A 16032-nucleotide genomic window follows, 5' to 3' on the forward strand; every position below is an offset into this window, starting at 1 on the left:
AATGGTAAGACATGCACAGGGAAGCTTTAAAAAGGCACATTTTTGGCGGGCTGATTGAGGAGTGGGGGAGGAGGGGAGGGGAGGTGCACAGGTGTGTTTTACATAATTAACTGAGTCTGCAGTTAGTATTGTAGGGTAGTTTGCTCATGATGGACAATAATAAAGGTACAATAAGGATACAAATGCTGATAAAATATAATAAATATACAGGTAGTGATAAAGGTACAGTGCAGATAAAACTAAAATTTGACAATACAATAGAAAGTAAATCCGATATGTAAATGAATAATTGCATATCCACAGACTATCTTGGCTCCTTACTTGGATATATAAATCCATCGATGTGGATTCCATTAAATCCATATTAAACCGTGTGTTGGATTGTAGTAATTGGGTAGTAGGTAAGGAATTAGGCTATATATATATATATATATATATATATATATATACACACACGCATATACAGTACAGACCAAAAGTTTGGACACACCTTCTCATTCAAAGAGTTTTCTTTATTTTCATGACTATGAAAATTGTAGATTCACACTGAAGGCATCAAAACTATGAATTAACACATGTGGAATTATATACATAACAAAAAAAATTGAAACAACTGAAAATATGTCATATTCTAGGTTCTTCAAAGTTTGCTTTGCACACTCTTGGCATTCTCTTGATGAGCTTCAAGAGGTAGTCACCTGAAATGGTTTTCACTTCACAGGTGTGCCCTGTCAGGTTTAATAAGTGGGATTTTTTGCCTTATAAATGGGGTTGGGACCATCAGTTGCGTTGTGGAGAAGTCAGATGGATACACAGCTGATAGTCCTACTGAATAGACTGTTAGAATTTGTATTATGGCAAGAAAAAAGCAGCTAAGTAAAGAAAAACGAGTGGCCATCATTACGTTAAGAAATTAAGGTCAGTCCGTCCGAAAAATTGGGAAAACTTTTAAAGTGTCCCCAAGTGCAGTCACAAAAACCATCAAGCGCTACAAAGAAACTGGCTCACATGCGGACCACCCCAGGAAAGGAAGACCAAGAGTCACTTCTGCTGCGGAGGATAAGTTCATCCGAGTCACCAGCCTCAGAAATCGCAGGTTAACAGCAGCTCAGATTAGAGACCAGGTCAATGCCACACAGGGTTCTAGCAGCAGACACATCTCTAGAACAACTGTTAAGAGGAGACTGTGTGAATCAGGCCTTCATGGTAGAATATCTGCTAGGAAACCACTGCTAAGGACAGGCAACAAGCAGAAGAGACTTGTTTGGGCTAAAGAACACAAGGAATGGACATTAGACCAGTGGGAATCTGTGCTTTGGTCTGATAAGTCCAAATTTGAGATCTTTGGTTCCAACCACCGTGTCTTTGTGCGACGCAGAAAAGGTGAATGGATGGATTCTAAATGCCTGGTTCCCACCGTGAAGCATGGAGGAGTTGGTGTGATGGTGTGGGGGTGCTTTGCTGGTGACACTGTTGGGGATTTATTCAAAATTGAAGGCATACTGAACCAGCATGGCTACCACAGCATCTTGCAGCGGCATGCTATTCCATCCGGTTTGCATTTAGTTGGACCATCATTTATTTTTCAACAGGACAATGACCCCAAACACACCTCCAGGCTGTGTAAGGGCCATTTGACCATGAAGGAGAGTGATGGGGTGCTGCGCCAGATGACCTGGCCTCCACAGTCACTGGACCTGAACCCAATCGAGATGGTTTGGGGTGAGCTGGACCGCAGAGTGAAGGCAAAAGGGCCAACAAGTGCTAAGCATCTCTGGGAACTCCTTCAAGACTGTTGGAAGACCATTTCAGGTGACTACCTCTTGAAGCTCATCAAGAGAATGCTAAGAGTGTGCAAAGCAGTAATCAATGCAAAAGGTGGCTACTTTGAAGAACCTAGAATATGACATATTTTCAGTTGTTTCATACTTTTTTGATAAGTATATAATTCCACATGTGTTAATTCATAGTTTTGATGCCTTCAGTGTGAATCTACAATTTTCATAGTCATGAAAATAAAGAAAACTCTTTGAATGAGAAGGTGTGTCCAAACTTTTGGTCTGTACTGTATATATATATATATATACATATACTCATCATCCTCCCCTTATTAGTTTCATAGTATTTATATAATTTATATTTATATTATAAGTTTCTATCTACTCCATATTGTTGGTTCCATAGTTTCTATATTATAATCTCATTCATTTCTTTAAGACCATGCGGGGTGAATGTGTTTAGCTGGTAGATCCAATAGATCTCCCGCTTCTGAAGAAGATCAAATCTGTTGTATGGGTTGGGCGGTATAAAATCTATCGGGGTGATCTTGATAGTATGTCTTTCTTTTTCCAGAGTATTGGCACAGTGCCTTGATACAACCTATTAAACCATCTAATAGATGGAAAAATGCATGACAACACATAAAACACCGAAAAAGCCAAAAGGAACACACATATAATATGAAATCTTTATTGCGTAATAGATAATTACAACAACTTGTAAATCAAAAATGAAAAAAACATAGCAGCAGTGCAGGCTGGCACTGCGGCAAGCAGCTCATCTGTTGACCCACAAGGTATGAGATACCCACGGATTGCAATGCTCTATACAAAATGACTCAAAAGAGCAATAACAAAAATAACCCCCAAGGAAACAACAACATACACCCAAATGCCTAATGTATACACATCCACCTGGGGTCCAATAAGAGGAACCAACTGTAGATGTACTAATAGCAGGCAATTAAGGAGAGAAAAACTGAGATACCAGAGTAATAATCCAGTGAAAGGATCGGACCTCTGGTCAGCTGGGAGCGCACCCTGACGCACGTTTCGCTCCGCTTCTTCAAGGGGCGTAGGCTGTGTTTTGAGTAGAGTTTTTGTATGTTGTGTCGATGTTGATTCAGACGGCAATGTAGTTCCTGGGTTATATGCCCTACATATTGGAGGCCGCATTCGCATTCAATCATATAGATTACGTATGAGGATTGACAAGTCAGGTGATGTCTGCTGTCAAAGGAGGTTTTGTTGGTATTTAAAGAAAATGTTGTCTTGTTGTGTGTGATAGTGAAGCAGCAGAAAAGTTACATTTGTAACTCCCTAATTTTTGGGTGCCTTTGAGAGCGTGTCCCTTCTGGTGGTGTCTGGGTTTGCTTGGTGCCAATAAATTTCTGATGGTGGGGGCGCGTCTGTATGTAATTTTCGGTTTATTCGGGAAATATTCTTTAAGGTGTGCGTCTTGTAGAATGACTGAGTTTGATGTGCTGAATTGTCTGATAAAGTGGAAATCTTTCGGGGCTTTTTGTTCTTTTTTGCTCAGTTCTAGGTATTCTGTTTGTGTTAATTGCAAGGTCATTTTATATGCGTCTTGTATGATATTGTTGGGGTATTGTTTTTCGTAAAATATTTTTTCTAATATCTTTGCTTGTATGACAAAATCCTTGTGATTGGTACAGTTTCACCTGATCTGTTTATACTGGCTGTATGGTATATTTTTAAGCCATTTTTGTGGTGGAAGCTGGTATAATGAATGTAACTATTAGTGTAAACAGTTTTGAAGAAGGATTTTGTCATTAAGTAGTGTTGAGCGAGCACCAAAGTGCTCGTGTGCTCTGGCCAAACACATCAGTATGCTCATGTGTTCTACCGAGCACAATGGAAGTCAATGGGAGAACACCAGGCACCCCCTGCTCAGAAGAAAAGTGGGTGTCTGGTTCATAAAAAAAGGTTAGAAATTCATGGAAACCCCATCAAAATGGTTTGGAAACAGCATTAAGAGGATAACTGGATGCATCTTAGACTCCTATTACGTACGACATACAATAGACAACCACTCAAAGGCTGTATGTCAAAAGCCAGTTATGTGCAAGCTATAAATCTATCCATGAGACAGGTAACAGCCAGCATACCTTACAATGGCAGCCTTTTGCACTGTTATTTGAGTTTTTACATGACAAAACTGTATAGAAAGGTTATTGAATATTATGTTAGGACAATCAGAACACTTTTTGTCGCCCTAATGATATTGATCTAGGTGTGCAGATCCACCCAAGCCATCCAACAGATGCAAAATAACTTCGAGGTTTACTGGTTCTCAGTCAGATGAGAGCTGGTTTTGAATATCTCATAGTGCACAAGGCTGCCATTGTAAGGTATGCTGACTGTAGAGATGGCCCGAACTATTCGCCGGCGAACAGTTCCCGGCGAATATCGCATGTTCACGTTCGCCGCGGCGGGCGAACATATACGATGTTCGGTTCGCCTCCTATACATCATTATTGAGCAAAATTTGACCCTGTATCTCACAGTCAGCAGACACATTCCAGCCAATCAGCATACCCTCCCTCCCAGACCCTCCCACCCGCCTATCAAAAAGCAAGGACAGCATCCATCTTAGATTAATTCTGAAGCTGCAGTGTCACAAAGTTGTAATCGCAATGCGATTAATACAGGTTATATTAATCGCATTATGATTACAACTTAGAGCTGGGTTCTTAATGGTTATATTGATAGAATATAACGAAGATTGAGAATATAGTGCTATATTCGTTGTCAATTCTAGCAATACAACCATTAGGAACTCAGATCTAAGTTGAAATCGCAATGCGATTTATAGAACTTGAATTAATCGCATTGCGATTTCAACTTTCTCAAATCCGACAGTACATTCTAGCATGGAGCCGTTCCCATGGTGATGGGGACGCTCCATGAGCACGGAAGTCAGCAGAAGCTCTAAGTTGAAATCGCAATGCGATTAATTCAAGTTGCGATTTCAACTTAGAGCTTCTGCCAACTTCCGTGCTCATGGAGCGTCCCCATCACCATAGGAATGGCTCTATGCTAGAATGTACTGTCGGATTTGAGAAAGTTGTAATCGCAATGCAATTAATGCAGGTTATATTAATCGCATTGCGATTTCAACTTGCCACACTCTGCGTCAACTACGTAATTTTCCATGGGAGTTTTGCCATGGATCCCCCTCCGGCATGCCACCGTCCAGGTGTTAGTCCCCTTGAAACCTCTTTTCCATCAATATTGTGGCCAGAAAGAGTCCCTGTGGGTTCTAAAATTCGCCTCCCTAATGAAGTCTATTGCGGTTCGCCCGGTTTGCAAGTTCGCGAACATTTGAGGAAATTCGGGTTCGCTGTTCGCGAACGGAAAATTTTATGTTCGCGACATCACTAGCTCACTGTTATCTGTCTCATGGATAGATTGATGGCTTGTACATACCTGGCTTTTGGCATATAGCCTTTGTGTGGTTGTCTGTTGTATGTCGTACATAATAGGAGTCTAATACGCATCCAGCTATCTTTTTAATGCTGTTGCCAAACTATTTTGATGGGGTTTCCATCAATTTCTAACCTTTTTTTTATGAACCAGACACCCTCTTCTCTTCTGAGCAGGGGTGCCTGGGGTTCTCCCATTGACTTCCATTGTATTAAATTGTATTCGAGCACCCAAATTATTCGGCCGACCACTTGGATCTGCCGAGCATAGCAATGCTCAAGCCGAACAGCAGTTTGGCCGAGCATGCTCGCTCATCACTATCATTAAGGTGTTTTCTTGATTAGTGATAACGATGTCTAAAAATTCTTTCATTTCCTTGCTAAATTTTGGGGTAAAAGTGATACCCCAATCTGTGTGGTTTAGGCTATTGCAGAACTGTAGAGCCGACTCCTAGTCCCCGTCCCAGATAATAAACAGATCATCTATATATCTTCTGAAGTGGATGATGTTGTCCTTAAAGGTTTAGTGGCCCCAAATGTGTATCTCCTCAAATTCGCCCATAAAGAGGTTTGCGAAGGATGGTGCTACTTGCGTCCCCATAGCGGTCCCAGTGCATTGGTATTAAATGTTATTATTATATATGAAGTAGTTGTTTTTCAGGATAAATAGGAGACCTTCACATAGGAAGTCTATCTGTTGTGGTTTGAGGAATTTATCTTTTTGGAGGGTGTTCCTTACGCGACTGATACCTAATTCGTGACGTATATTAGAGTATAGAGCAGTTACATTGAGTGTGACGAGGCCATAACTGGGTGACCATTATATTGTTTGTAATTTGCTGATGAATTGCCCGTAATCATGTAAATAACTGGGTAATTGTTTTACATATGGTTGTAGGAACAGGTCAAGGTATTGTGATAAATTGCTTGTGGCGCACTTAGTGTTGGAGACTATGGGGCATCCGGGCAGATGTGTGATATTTTTGTGTATTTTCGGTAAGTGGTAAAAGTATGGGGTACATGGAGTTCTTGACGTGGGGAAGTTTTTCTATTTTTTGTTTATGTATTGGTTTGTGAAGGCTTGTTTGATTACTGCGTTCAGTTTTTTTGTTAGCTCTGGGAAGGGGTCTCCCATGGTTTTCTCATAGTAGTGGGTATGGCCTAGGATGTTCTCAGCTTCTTGTTCATAGTCTTGGACGTTCTGTATTACAATTCCACCCCCTTTGTCAACTGGGTGTATGATTATGTTACTGTTCTTTTTAAGTTATTGAGGGCTGCTCTCTTTTACATAAGTTTCCTTTGTACTTGAATGTATTTATATAGTATGTTTTTACTTTTAATTATGTGGGAATAATGTGTCCCTGACTTTGTATGGGGAAGAAATTAGTTTTGGGTCTGACATCCAATTGCCTATATGTGGGGCTTTAGGGGCTGCACAGATTGTTTTCTATGGTCTTGTTTGGAATATTTTTGATCTGTTCTATCTCAAAGTGTCTTCTGAGGGTAAGATTTCTCCTGAATTTTTGTATGTCAATGTATAGTTCCATGGGGTTTATCCTATTGTAAAGGCAGACAGAGAGACCTTTCTGTAGGAGTTTCATTTCGTAGGGTGTGAGTTTATGGTTAGAGAAATTAAAAATCTTAAAAATCTTACTCGTAGAGTTGCAATTGTCATCTGGGGTTGGGGTGGCGGTGGTGGAACTCATTTGTGTTTTTCCAGTTTTCTCATAGTCTTTTTTTTTCTTTTGCCTGGTGTGGTTAGGGAATACTGGGTGATTTTGGAGTGAAAGCGTTTTGAGAGGGGGGGGGGGGGGGGGCTGGAGTGGGGCTGTGGTTCGTATTTGCCAGACATAAAAAAAGGCACCAAAGTACAAGACGCTGAACCAGTATTGTCGACAACAATAGTGTGCAAAGCAGTAATCAAAGGAAAAGGTGGCTACTTTAAAGAACCTAGAATATGACATATTTTCAGTTGTTTCACACTTTTTTGTTATGTATATAATTCCACATGTTTACATACAAAAATTCTGGAGAAATCTTACCCTCAGAAGACACTTTGAGATAGAACAGATCAAAAATATTCCAAACAGGACCATAGAAAACAATCTATACAGCCCCTAAAGCCCCACATATAGGCACTTGGATGTCAGACCCAAATCCAATTTCTTCCGCATACAAAGTCAGGGACGCATTATTCCTACATTCTTTCAATTAATCTCACAGGAATTAAAAGTAAAAACAAACTATATAAATACATTTGAGTACAAAGGAAACTTATGTAAAAGAGAGAGCAGCCCTCAATAACTTAAAATAGAACATGTCTGTGAAGGTTCTCATTTATCCAGGTCATGGTATATATCTGTAAAGAATAAATCAAGGCAACTGGACGTACTGTAGATTTCTTGAAAACGTTTCACTCGTTCTTCCAACGAGCTTTCTCAATTCTGAGTGATTGTACAAAAATTCCCAGTTACATATTTATTCCCAGAATTTTTGTACAATCACTCAGAATTAAAAAAGCTCGTTGGAAGAACGAGTGAAACGTTTTCAAGAAATCTACAGTACGTCCAGTTGCCTTGATTTATTCTTTACAGATATTAAAATAGAACAGTAACATAATCATACGCCCAGCTCACAAAGGGGGTGGAATTGTAAAACAGAACGTCCAAGACTATGAACAAGAAGCCGAGAACACCCTATGCGATACCCACTACTATGAGAAAACTGTGGGAGACCCCTTCCCAGAGCTAACAAAAAAACTGAACGCACTAATTAAACAAGCCTTCACAAACCAATACACGATGATGAGTCGGCGCTACAGTTCTGCAATAGCCTAAACCACACAGATTGGGGTATCACTTTTACCCCAAAATTTAGAAAGGAAATTATAGAATTTTTAGACATCATTATCACTAATGAAGAAAACACCCTAATGACAAAAACCTTCTTAAAAACTGTCGACACTAATAGATACATTTATAATACCAGCTTCCACCACAAAAAATGGCTTAAAAATATACCATACAGCCAGTATAAACAGATCAGGCGAAACTGTACCAATCATAAGGATTTTGTCACACAAGCAAAGATATTAGAAAAAAGATTTAATGAAAAACAATACCCCAACAATATCATACAAGACACATATAAAATGACCTTGCAATTAACACAAACAGAATGCCTAGAACCAAGCAAAAAAGAACAAAAATCCCCGAAAGATTTCTACTTTATCACACAATTCAGCACATCAAACTCCGTCATTCTACAAGAGCTACAAAAACATTAGCACATTTTACTACAAGACGCACACCTTAAAAAATACCCAAATACCACCAGAAGGGACATGCTTCCAAGGGCACCCAAAAATTAGGGAGTTAAGAATGCTACACTTCCCGCTGTCCCTGCTGCTTCACTATCACACACAAGACAACCTTTTCCTCAAATACCAACAAAACCTCCTTTGACATCAGATATCACCTCCTTGTCAATCCTCATACGTAATCTATATGATTGAATGCGAATGCGGCCTCCAATATGTAGGGCGTACAACCCAGGAACTACATTACCATCTGAATTAACATCGACACAACATACAAAAACTCTACGCAAAACACAGCCTATCAAGGCACTGTGCCGATACTCCGGAAAAAGAAAGACATACTATCAAGATCACCCCGATAGATTTTATACTGCCCAACCCATACAACAGATTTGATCTTCTTCAGAAGTGGGCGATCTATTGGATCTACCAGCTAAACACACTCACCCCGCATGGTCTTAACGAAATGAATAAGATTATAATATAGAAACTATGGAACCAACAATATGGAGTAGAATTATAATATAAATACTATAAAACTAATAAGGGGAGGTGTCACGGCCTATGGTGTGCGTAGTGACATTTTCCTTCACTTGGTTGCCCATGACTACGTTTGGTGTTGTATGCATGTGGTGGCAGTGTCTCCACCTTCTGGCTGATCCCCAGGACATGGTTGCCACGCATGCCGTTGCCCGCGGCAACAGGTGAAGTGTGTGTTTATGTGTGTACTTCCCTTTTAAGTGGCCGTCTTCCCTTGCCTTGTGTTGGCAGGGTTAACGTCCTTCCTAGTGTGTGTGCACTGGGTGTGTTTGTGTGTGGGTGTGGCTACATGGGCTATAAAGCCTCAGTTAAGATCAGTAGTCTGAGGGGTACTCCAGCCTTGTTTGTAAGCTGCAGGCACCCTCCTGGTCCCTTATACCATCTGCCAGTGAGTGCCACCCTTGTGGTCATAAATGTTTATATGTGATGTTAAGTTGATGTTGTTTTCCTTTCATGTTTAATGCAGGTATGGATCTGGGTTCCTGTGTGTGTGTGTATGTGTGTTTGCTGTGTCCATTTATGTTTGGTCTGGACATCAGCTTGTGAGCACGGGATCCAGTCAGCAAGGCTGTGGCAGGTAGGTGTGAACAAGAGTAGTTCTCCTGCCATATCCATACGTCTGTTTATGTACCCCATCTCCTTGCAGCTTGGCCAGTGAGACTCCTGTTCCTCCTTGTCCAAAAGGAACAGGTCGTCTTACCCTGCTCCTTGTTCCAGGGCAATCCTGAGGGCGAGTAGGAATATTAGGTTCCGGTGTATGAGCCCTCCTACCATCAGGGTTGGCTCATATGGTTAGGAGTCAGGGTCAGGTTAGGGACGCGATAGGAGGAGACCTGCTCCCTAATTCTGTCGTCCTGGCCGAGCAGCCAATAACATCTTCTGGCATCACACGGCTGAGGGTTTTCCCCATCCTCAGCTGTGACAGAAGAATGATGTGTATATGTATACATATATATGTGTGTGTGTGTGTGCTTATATATGTATATTGCCTAATTCCTTACCTACTACCCAATTACTACAATCCAACATACGGTTTAATATGGATTTAATAGAATATCTAAGTAATCCATATCAATGGATTCATATATCCAAGTAAGGAGCCACAAGAGTCTGTGGATATGCGATACCACTAGCCAATCCACGGGTATTGATGTGTGTACTTTATTCATGTACATATCCGATTTACTTTCTATTGTATTGTCAAATTTTAGTTTATTTGATTTTAATTCGTTTTATCTGCACTGTACCTTTATCACTACTTGTATATTTATTTTATTTTATCAGCATTTTTATCCTTAATGTACCTTTATTATTGTCCACCATCAGCAAACTACCCTACAATACTAACTGCAGACTCAGTTAATTATGTAAAACACACCTGTGTACCTCCCCTCCTCCCCAACTCATCAATCAGCCCGCCAAAAATGTGCCTTTTTAAAGCTTCCCTGTGCATGTCTTACCATTACTGTCCTGATGAAGAGGACGCTCCATCCCAAGAAACGCGTTGTCAACCCTGTGAATAAAGATTATCGTGGATCTACCGAATCGCTCCTGATGTTCCTTTAATCCATATCCTGGCAGCGCCTACAGTGATCCAAAAATATTTTTTTTCCAGTTACCTAAAATAAATAAATACAATTTTGGCAGTTGCCAGGGAAATATGTAATTGGACTGATATTAGTGATCTACATTTGGAGACATACAGGGAACACACAGGCCATGTGTTCACTCCTAACCTAAGCCCCAACAAAATAACTAAATACATTTAGAATAATTTAAAATAAATCTAAAGCTACAATGAGGGTTGTTGTTCTTACTGCTTTAATAACATCATACTTTATACAATGTCCACATATTTAGCATAGTTATGGAAGAGGATTAATTTTTTAAGGGGAAATGTTATTAATTAAATAATCTACCATAGGAATACAAATTAAAAAAAATGCACTTTTGTTCCTACTCTTTCTTCCCTTTCCTTGTATAAGATCTACAAAATAAAAATGTATTAACTATTAAAAGTCTTATCCATCCTGTGAGACAAAAGAAGATATGCAGCCTTACAAAAAACACATTTTTAAAAGTCCAAGCATGTATTTTTTTTCTTTTAATTAACATTTAATATATGTATTGTCTTACAGACGGATCATCTAGACATGAGCTAAGTATATTGGATGCCAAATATACTTATGGATGTGAATTCTATGGTGCCAAAATCCCTGTAATTATGAATCCTGTAACTGAGAAATGTTTTTTTAAAATATCTCAGGTAAGTTCTGATGCCTTCAAAAAGTTGTCTTTGATATAAGCTACAATGAATTTATTATGCAGTAAATTGCTTTGCCTTGTCATTATATCCTGTGGGGTGCAATCATCAGAAAATAAGCTTTCATGTCGTTCTATTTATTTCTGAAATGAACTGTCTAAAGCCAGTGTTAAGATACACATCACTGATTGGGTTTTTGTTTTCTAGATGCCTTTACAATGATGCTACTAAAATATTTCTATATCTGTGCTTTTCTGTTCTCTCCTTTTAATTGATATGTAAATTAATGCAATGGAAATCTGCCCCAAGTTGACTCATGCCATAAGAGCCTTGATACAAGGACATTGATAAATGATTTCTATTGTCCGCTTCCTCGTGCAGGAAAGCTAATACATGAATATATGGTTTCTGTGTGTGTGTGTGTATATGTATATATATATATATATATATATATATATATACAAACCGGATTCCAAAAAAGTTGGGACACTAAACAAATTGTGAATAAAAACTGAATGCAATGACGTGGAGATGGCAAATGTCAATATTTTATTTGTAATAGAACGTAGATGACAGATCAAACGTTTAATCCGAGTAAATGTATCATTTAAAAGGAAAAATACGTTGATTCAAATTTTCACGGTGTCAACAAATCCCCAAAAAGTTGGGACAAGTAGCAATAAGAGGCTGAAAAAAGTAAATTTGAGCATAACGAAGAGCTGGAAGACCAATTAACACTAATTAGGTCAATTGGCAACATGATTGGGTATAAAAAGAGCTTCTCAGAGTGGCAGTGTCTCTCAGAAGCCAAGATGGGTAGAGGATCACCAATTCCCACAATGTTGCGCAGAAAGATAGTGGAGCAATATCAGAAAGGTGTTACCCAGCGAAAAATTGCAAAGACTTTGCATCTATCATCATCAACTGTGCATAACATCATCCGAAGATTCCGAGAATCTGGAACAATCTCTGTGCGTAAGGGTCAAGGCCATAAAACCATACTGGATGCCCGTGATCTCCGGGCCCTTAAACGACACTGCACCACAAACAGGAATGCTACTGTAAAGGAAATCACAGAATGGGCTCAGGAATACTTCCAGAAACCATTGTCAGTGAACACAATCCACCGTGCCATCCGCCGTTGCCAGCTGAAACTCTACAGTGCAAAGAAGAAGCCATTTCTAAGCAAGATCCACAAGCTCAGGCGTTTTCACTGGGCCAGGGATCATTTAAAATGGAGTGTGGCAAAATGGAAGACTGTTCTGTGGTCAGACGAGTCACGATTTGAAGTTATTTTTGGAAATCTGGGACGCTATGTCATCCGGACCAAAGAGGACAAGGACAACCCAAGTTGTTATCAACGCTCAGTTCGGAAGCCTGCATCTCTGATGGTATGGGGTTGCATGAGTGCGTGTGGCATGGGCAGCTTGCATGTCTGGAAAGGCACCATCAATGCAGAAAAATATATTCAGGTTCTAGAACAACATATGCTCCCATCCAGACGTCATCTCTTTCAGGGAAGACCCTGCATTTTTCAACAAGATAATGCCAGACCACATTCTGTATTAATCACAACATCATGGCTGCGTAGGAGAAGGATCCGGGTACTGAAATGGCCAGTCTGCAGTCCAGATCTTTCACCTATAGAGAACATTTGGCGCATCATAAAGAGGAAGGTGCAACAAAGAAGGCCCAAGACGATTGAACAGTTAGAGGCCTGTATTAGACATTCCTATTTCTAAACTTGAGAAACTGGTCTCCTCGGTCCCCAGACGTCTGTTAAGTGTTGTAAGAAGAAGGGGAGATGCCACACAGTGGTGAAAATGGCCTTGTCCCAACTTTTTGGGGATTTGTTGACACCATGAAATTCTGATTCAACATATTTTTCCCTTAAAATTGTACATTTTCTCAGTTTAAACTTTTGTTCCGTGATTTATGTTCTATTCTGAATAAAATATTAGAAGTTGGCACCTCCACATCATTGCATTCAGTTTTTATTCACGATTTGTATAGTGTCCCAACTTTTTGGGAATCCGGTTTGTATGTATATATATATATATATATTTGTTTACTGAACACCCATGGGCAAAATGTTTTTGATTTTACCTTTCTTTTTAATTCTGAATTCTCCAATTGATAATAGAATTCTTAGTAAATTTACTATTTTACTTCTTTATTTTTAAAGATATTGCAGCAGTGTAATGGAGTAATCCTTCAAGGAGACCATGGTGTTGGCAAAACTGAAACAATAAAGGTGTGTATACCAAGATTTGTAAATGGATACCCGCAAATTTTCATATCTAAGATTTTTGGGTAGAACATTACAACACCAGCTGTATTACTCCAGTATCTTTATTTACTGACCCTAAAGGGAATGTTTCATCAGAAAATGACCTATTGTTTAAATCAAGTTTTTACGCTAAACATAGTTTGAAAGAATTTTTGGCAGTGTTATATTTGATTTTCCATGCCACCGGAGGATCCTCCGTTGGGCCCAGGCTCTGATACCATAGTGGGCCCCAAACATCCAGGAGAAAAAACATTTGGAGCTGCCTTTGGACTTACTTGCTACTAGGGTCTATTTCTTTGAATCAAAACCTATTAGACTTTATTATCGATATGGGTCTCTGCACAGGTCACATAGAAAACTCTCCCATAGAAGCCAGTATGATGGCTGCTATAAAGCATATCTCTGAATGCTGCTAAGAACAGCTCAGCCAAGATGGCAGCCCCTATAGGTATGTTCAGGAAATAGAATGACAAATCTACAATCGTAAAGCAAAACATATTACAAGAAAGGATACTGTATGTGTCACTATCTGGTTTTAATTGGCAGAAAAAAATATAAAGGACACATTCCCTTTAAACGGCATGTATTACATGTTTCCATAGATAATAAATAATTATTTCTGCATTGTTGGTTTGCCATATTATATCTCACTCAACCCTTTTATAAGACTCCACACAAGGATTGCAGATCTACCTGATCTTTTCTCAGAGCACTTGCAGGGTGCACAAAATTATTTTCCCTATGCAGTATTCCGTGCCTGGGATGTGTTGATTCAGTACAAATTCTTGCACATTCTCCCATATTCTGCAGTCCAGCTAAATTAAAAACACTTGGCATCTCTGACAGTGATGGATGTTTTCAGGTCAGAACACACAAGGTACTTCTCTGTATGCAGTATGGGACTTTCACACATTGGATCATTTTTGCTAGAAAATGCACTAAACATACAAAGAGTGGGATTATCTTTGACAAACTTTAAAACATCTCAAATAGAGGCACCACTGAATAGCGCAGATGTATATGAGAAACATACCATAAGGTATGTAGAGTGCTCTGTATAAGAAAATAGCAAATACATAGCCATGTTATACTTAGAATACCAATCTACAGGTCTATGAGACCCATTTGTGAATGACTGCATGGGAGAAATAATAATAATAATCATATATAGCACCAACACATTCCACAGCACTGTACAATTTAGTGGGTACATGTGAAAAGTCAGACATTATAGTGTGCTCCTGCAGCCACATTGACCCCCTCTCCCCTTTTTGCCAGCCATCATATAAGTAACTGCTTCTATTATTATTGTATGATGTTAATCCACTTTTTTCTTATTTTAAACATATCACCCTTTTATGTGTCACAGGGACTGGCATATTTACTAGGAAATTTTATTTACAACTTCACGTGTTCTTCAGTGACAGACATAGCAGCTCTGAGCAGAGTAATAGATGGAACAGCTCTTGTAAGTAACCCCTATCACCAATACGTTTTCAGTGATTTTAATACTGATGGTCTATCCTCAGGATAGGCCATCAATATCTGTTTGTCAGGGGTCCAACTCCCAGCACCCCTGCTGATCAGCTGTTCTGCAGTAGATCCGGTGCCTAACAGACCTTCTTAACGGCAGTGAGTAGGAGCAGCCCCAAAAACACAACGCTCAAGAGAATTACAACTGATAATTTATATGACATACTCATCATGTGAAATTTCTGTGTATTTGGGACAGTGCAATGCATTTCACTAAAATACACATAAAAGGTTACTCTGACAGTTTTTCGCTTTGACATGTATTGAGAAGAATGGTGTTTAAGAGCATTACTGATACTATCCAAGCAATGAAATGAGTATAAAATCATGTCTCCATTTGTTATGTAGGATGGATGCTGGAGCTGCTTTGACGATTTTCATCTCCTCCCTGAGAATGCAGTCTCTGTGTTTATGCACAGTACAAGATCTCTTTATGATTCAATACAAGCAAAACTACCCAAAATCGTCATAGAAGATGGATCCCAGGTGTGGAAGTGTTTGCATTATCATGTTATCACTGTTTCTTTGGAGATAAACTCCCTACCTAATCTTTTCGCAGCCTAAAGGTGACCATTAGGCTAAACTTGATCAAAATGGCCGATTTCAACCTAAACGAACATTCGTCTGGTGAAATGTGACAACGAGCTATCATTGTAGCCAACTGATGACAGGCCATTATTGTCTGAAAAGCCACGTTTAATATTTTCGTCCGAAAGTCGGAAGAAAGATCTTTTGTTCAAAGAAACAGTGTTCGTGGATAAAAGATCTTTCTTTGAAAGAACATTCCCAGAAAAATCTTTTGTCTGTTGCCCGGTGTCATTGAACATATGTATGGCCAGTGTGAGCAACTGTAACAGCCGATA

General features: G+C 39.4%; 1 protein-coding gene across 2 annotated transcripts in view; it reads left to right on the forward strand.

Annotated features, from left to right (window-relative positions):
* Positions 1–16032, forward strand: part of LOC122934573 (dynein axonemal heavy chain 5-like) — a 266469-nt gene that overhangs the window by 135911 nt on the left and 114526 nt on the right. For both annotated transcript variants that reach the window (XM_044290144.1, XM_044290145.1), the window contains 4 exons: positions 11222–11349; positions 13532–13600; positions 15006–15104; positions 15518–15655. In XM_044290144.1, coding sequence (XP_044146079.1) covers positions 11222–11349; positions 13532–13600; positions 15006–15104; positions 15518–15655 — 434 coding nt within the window. The remainder of the gene's footprint in view (positions 1–11221; positions 11350–13531; positions 13601–15005; positions 15105–15517; positions 15656–16032) is intronic.

Source organism: Bufo gargarizans, chromosome 4, assembly GCF_014858855.1.
Source record: "Bufo gargarizans isolate SCDJY-AF-19 chromosome 4, ASM1485885v1, whole genome shotgun sequence".
NCBI lineage: Eukaryota > Metazoa > Chordata > Amphibia > Anura > Bufonidae > Bufo > Bufo gargarizans.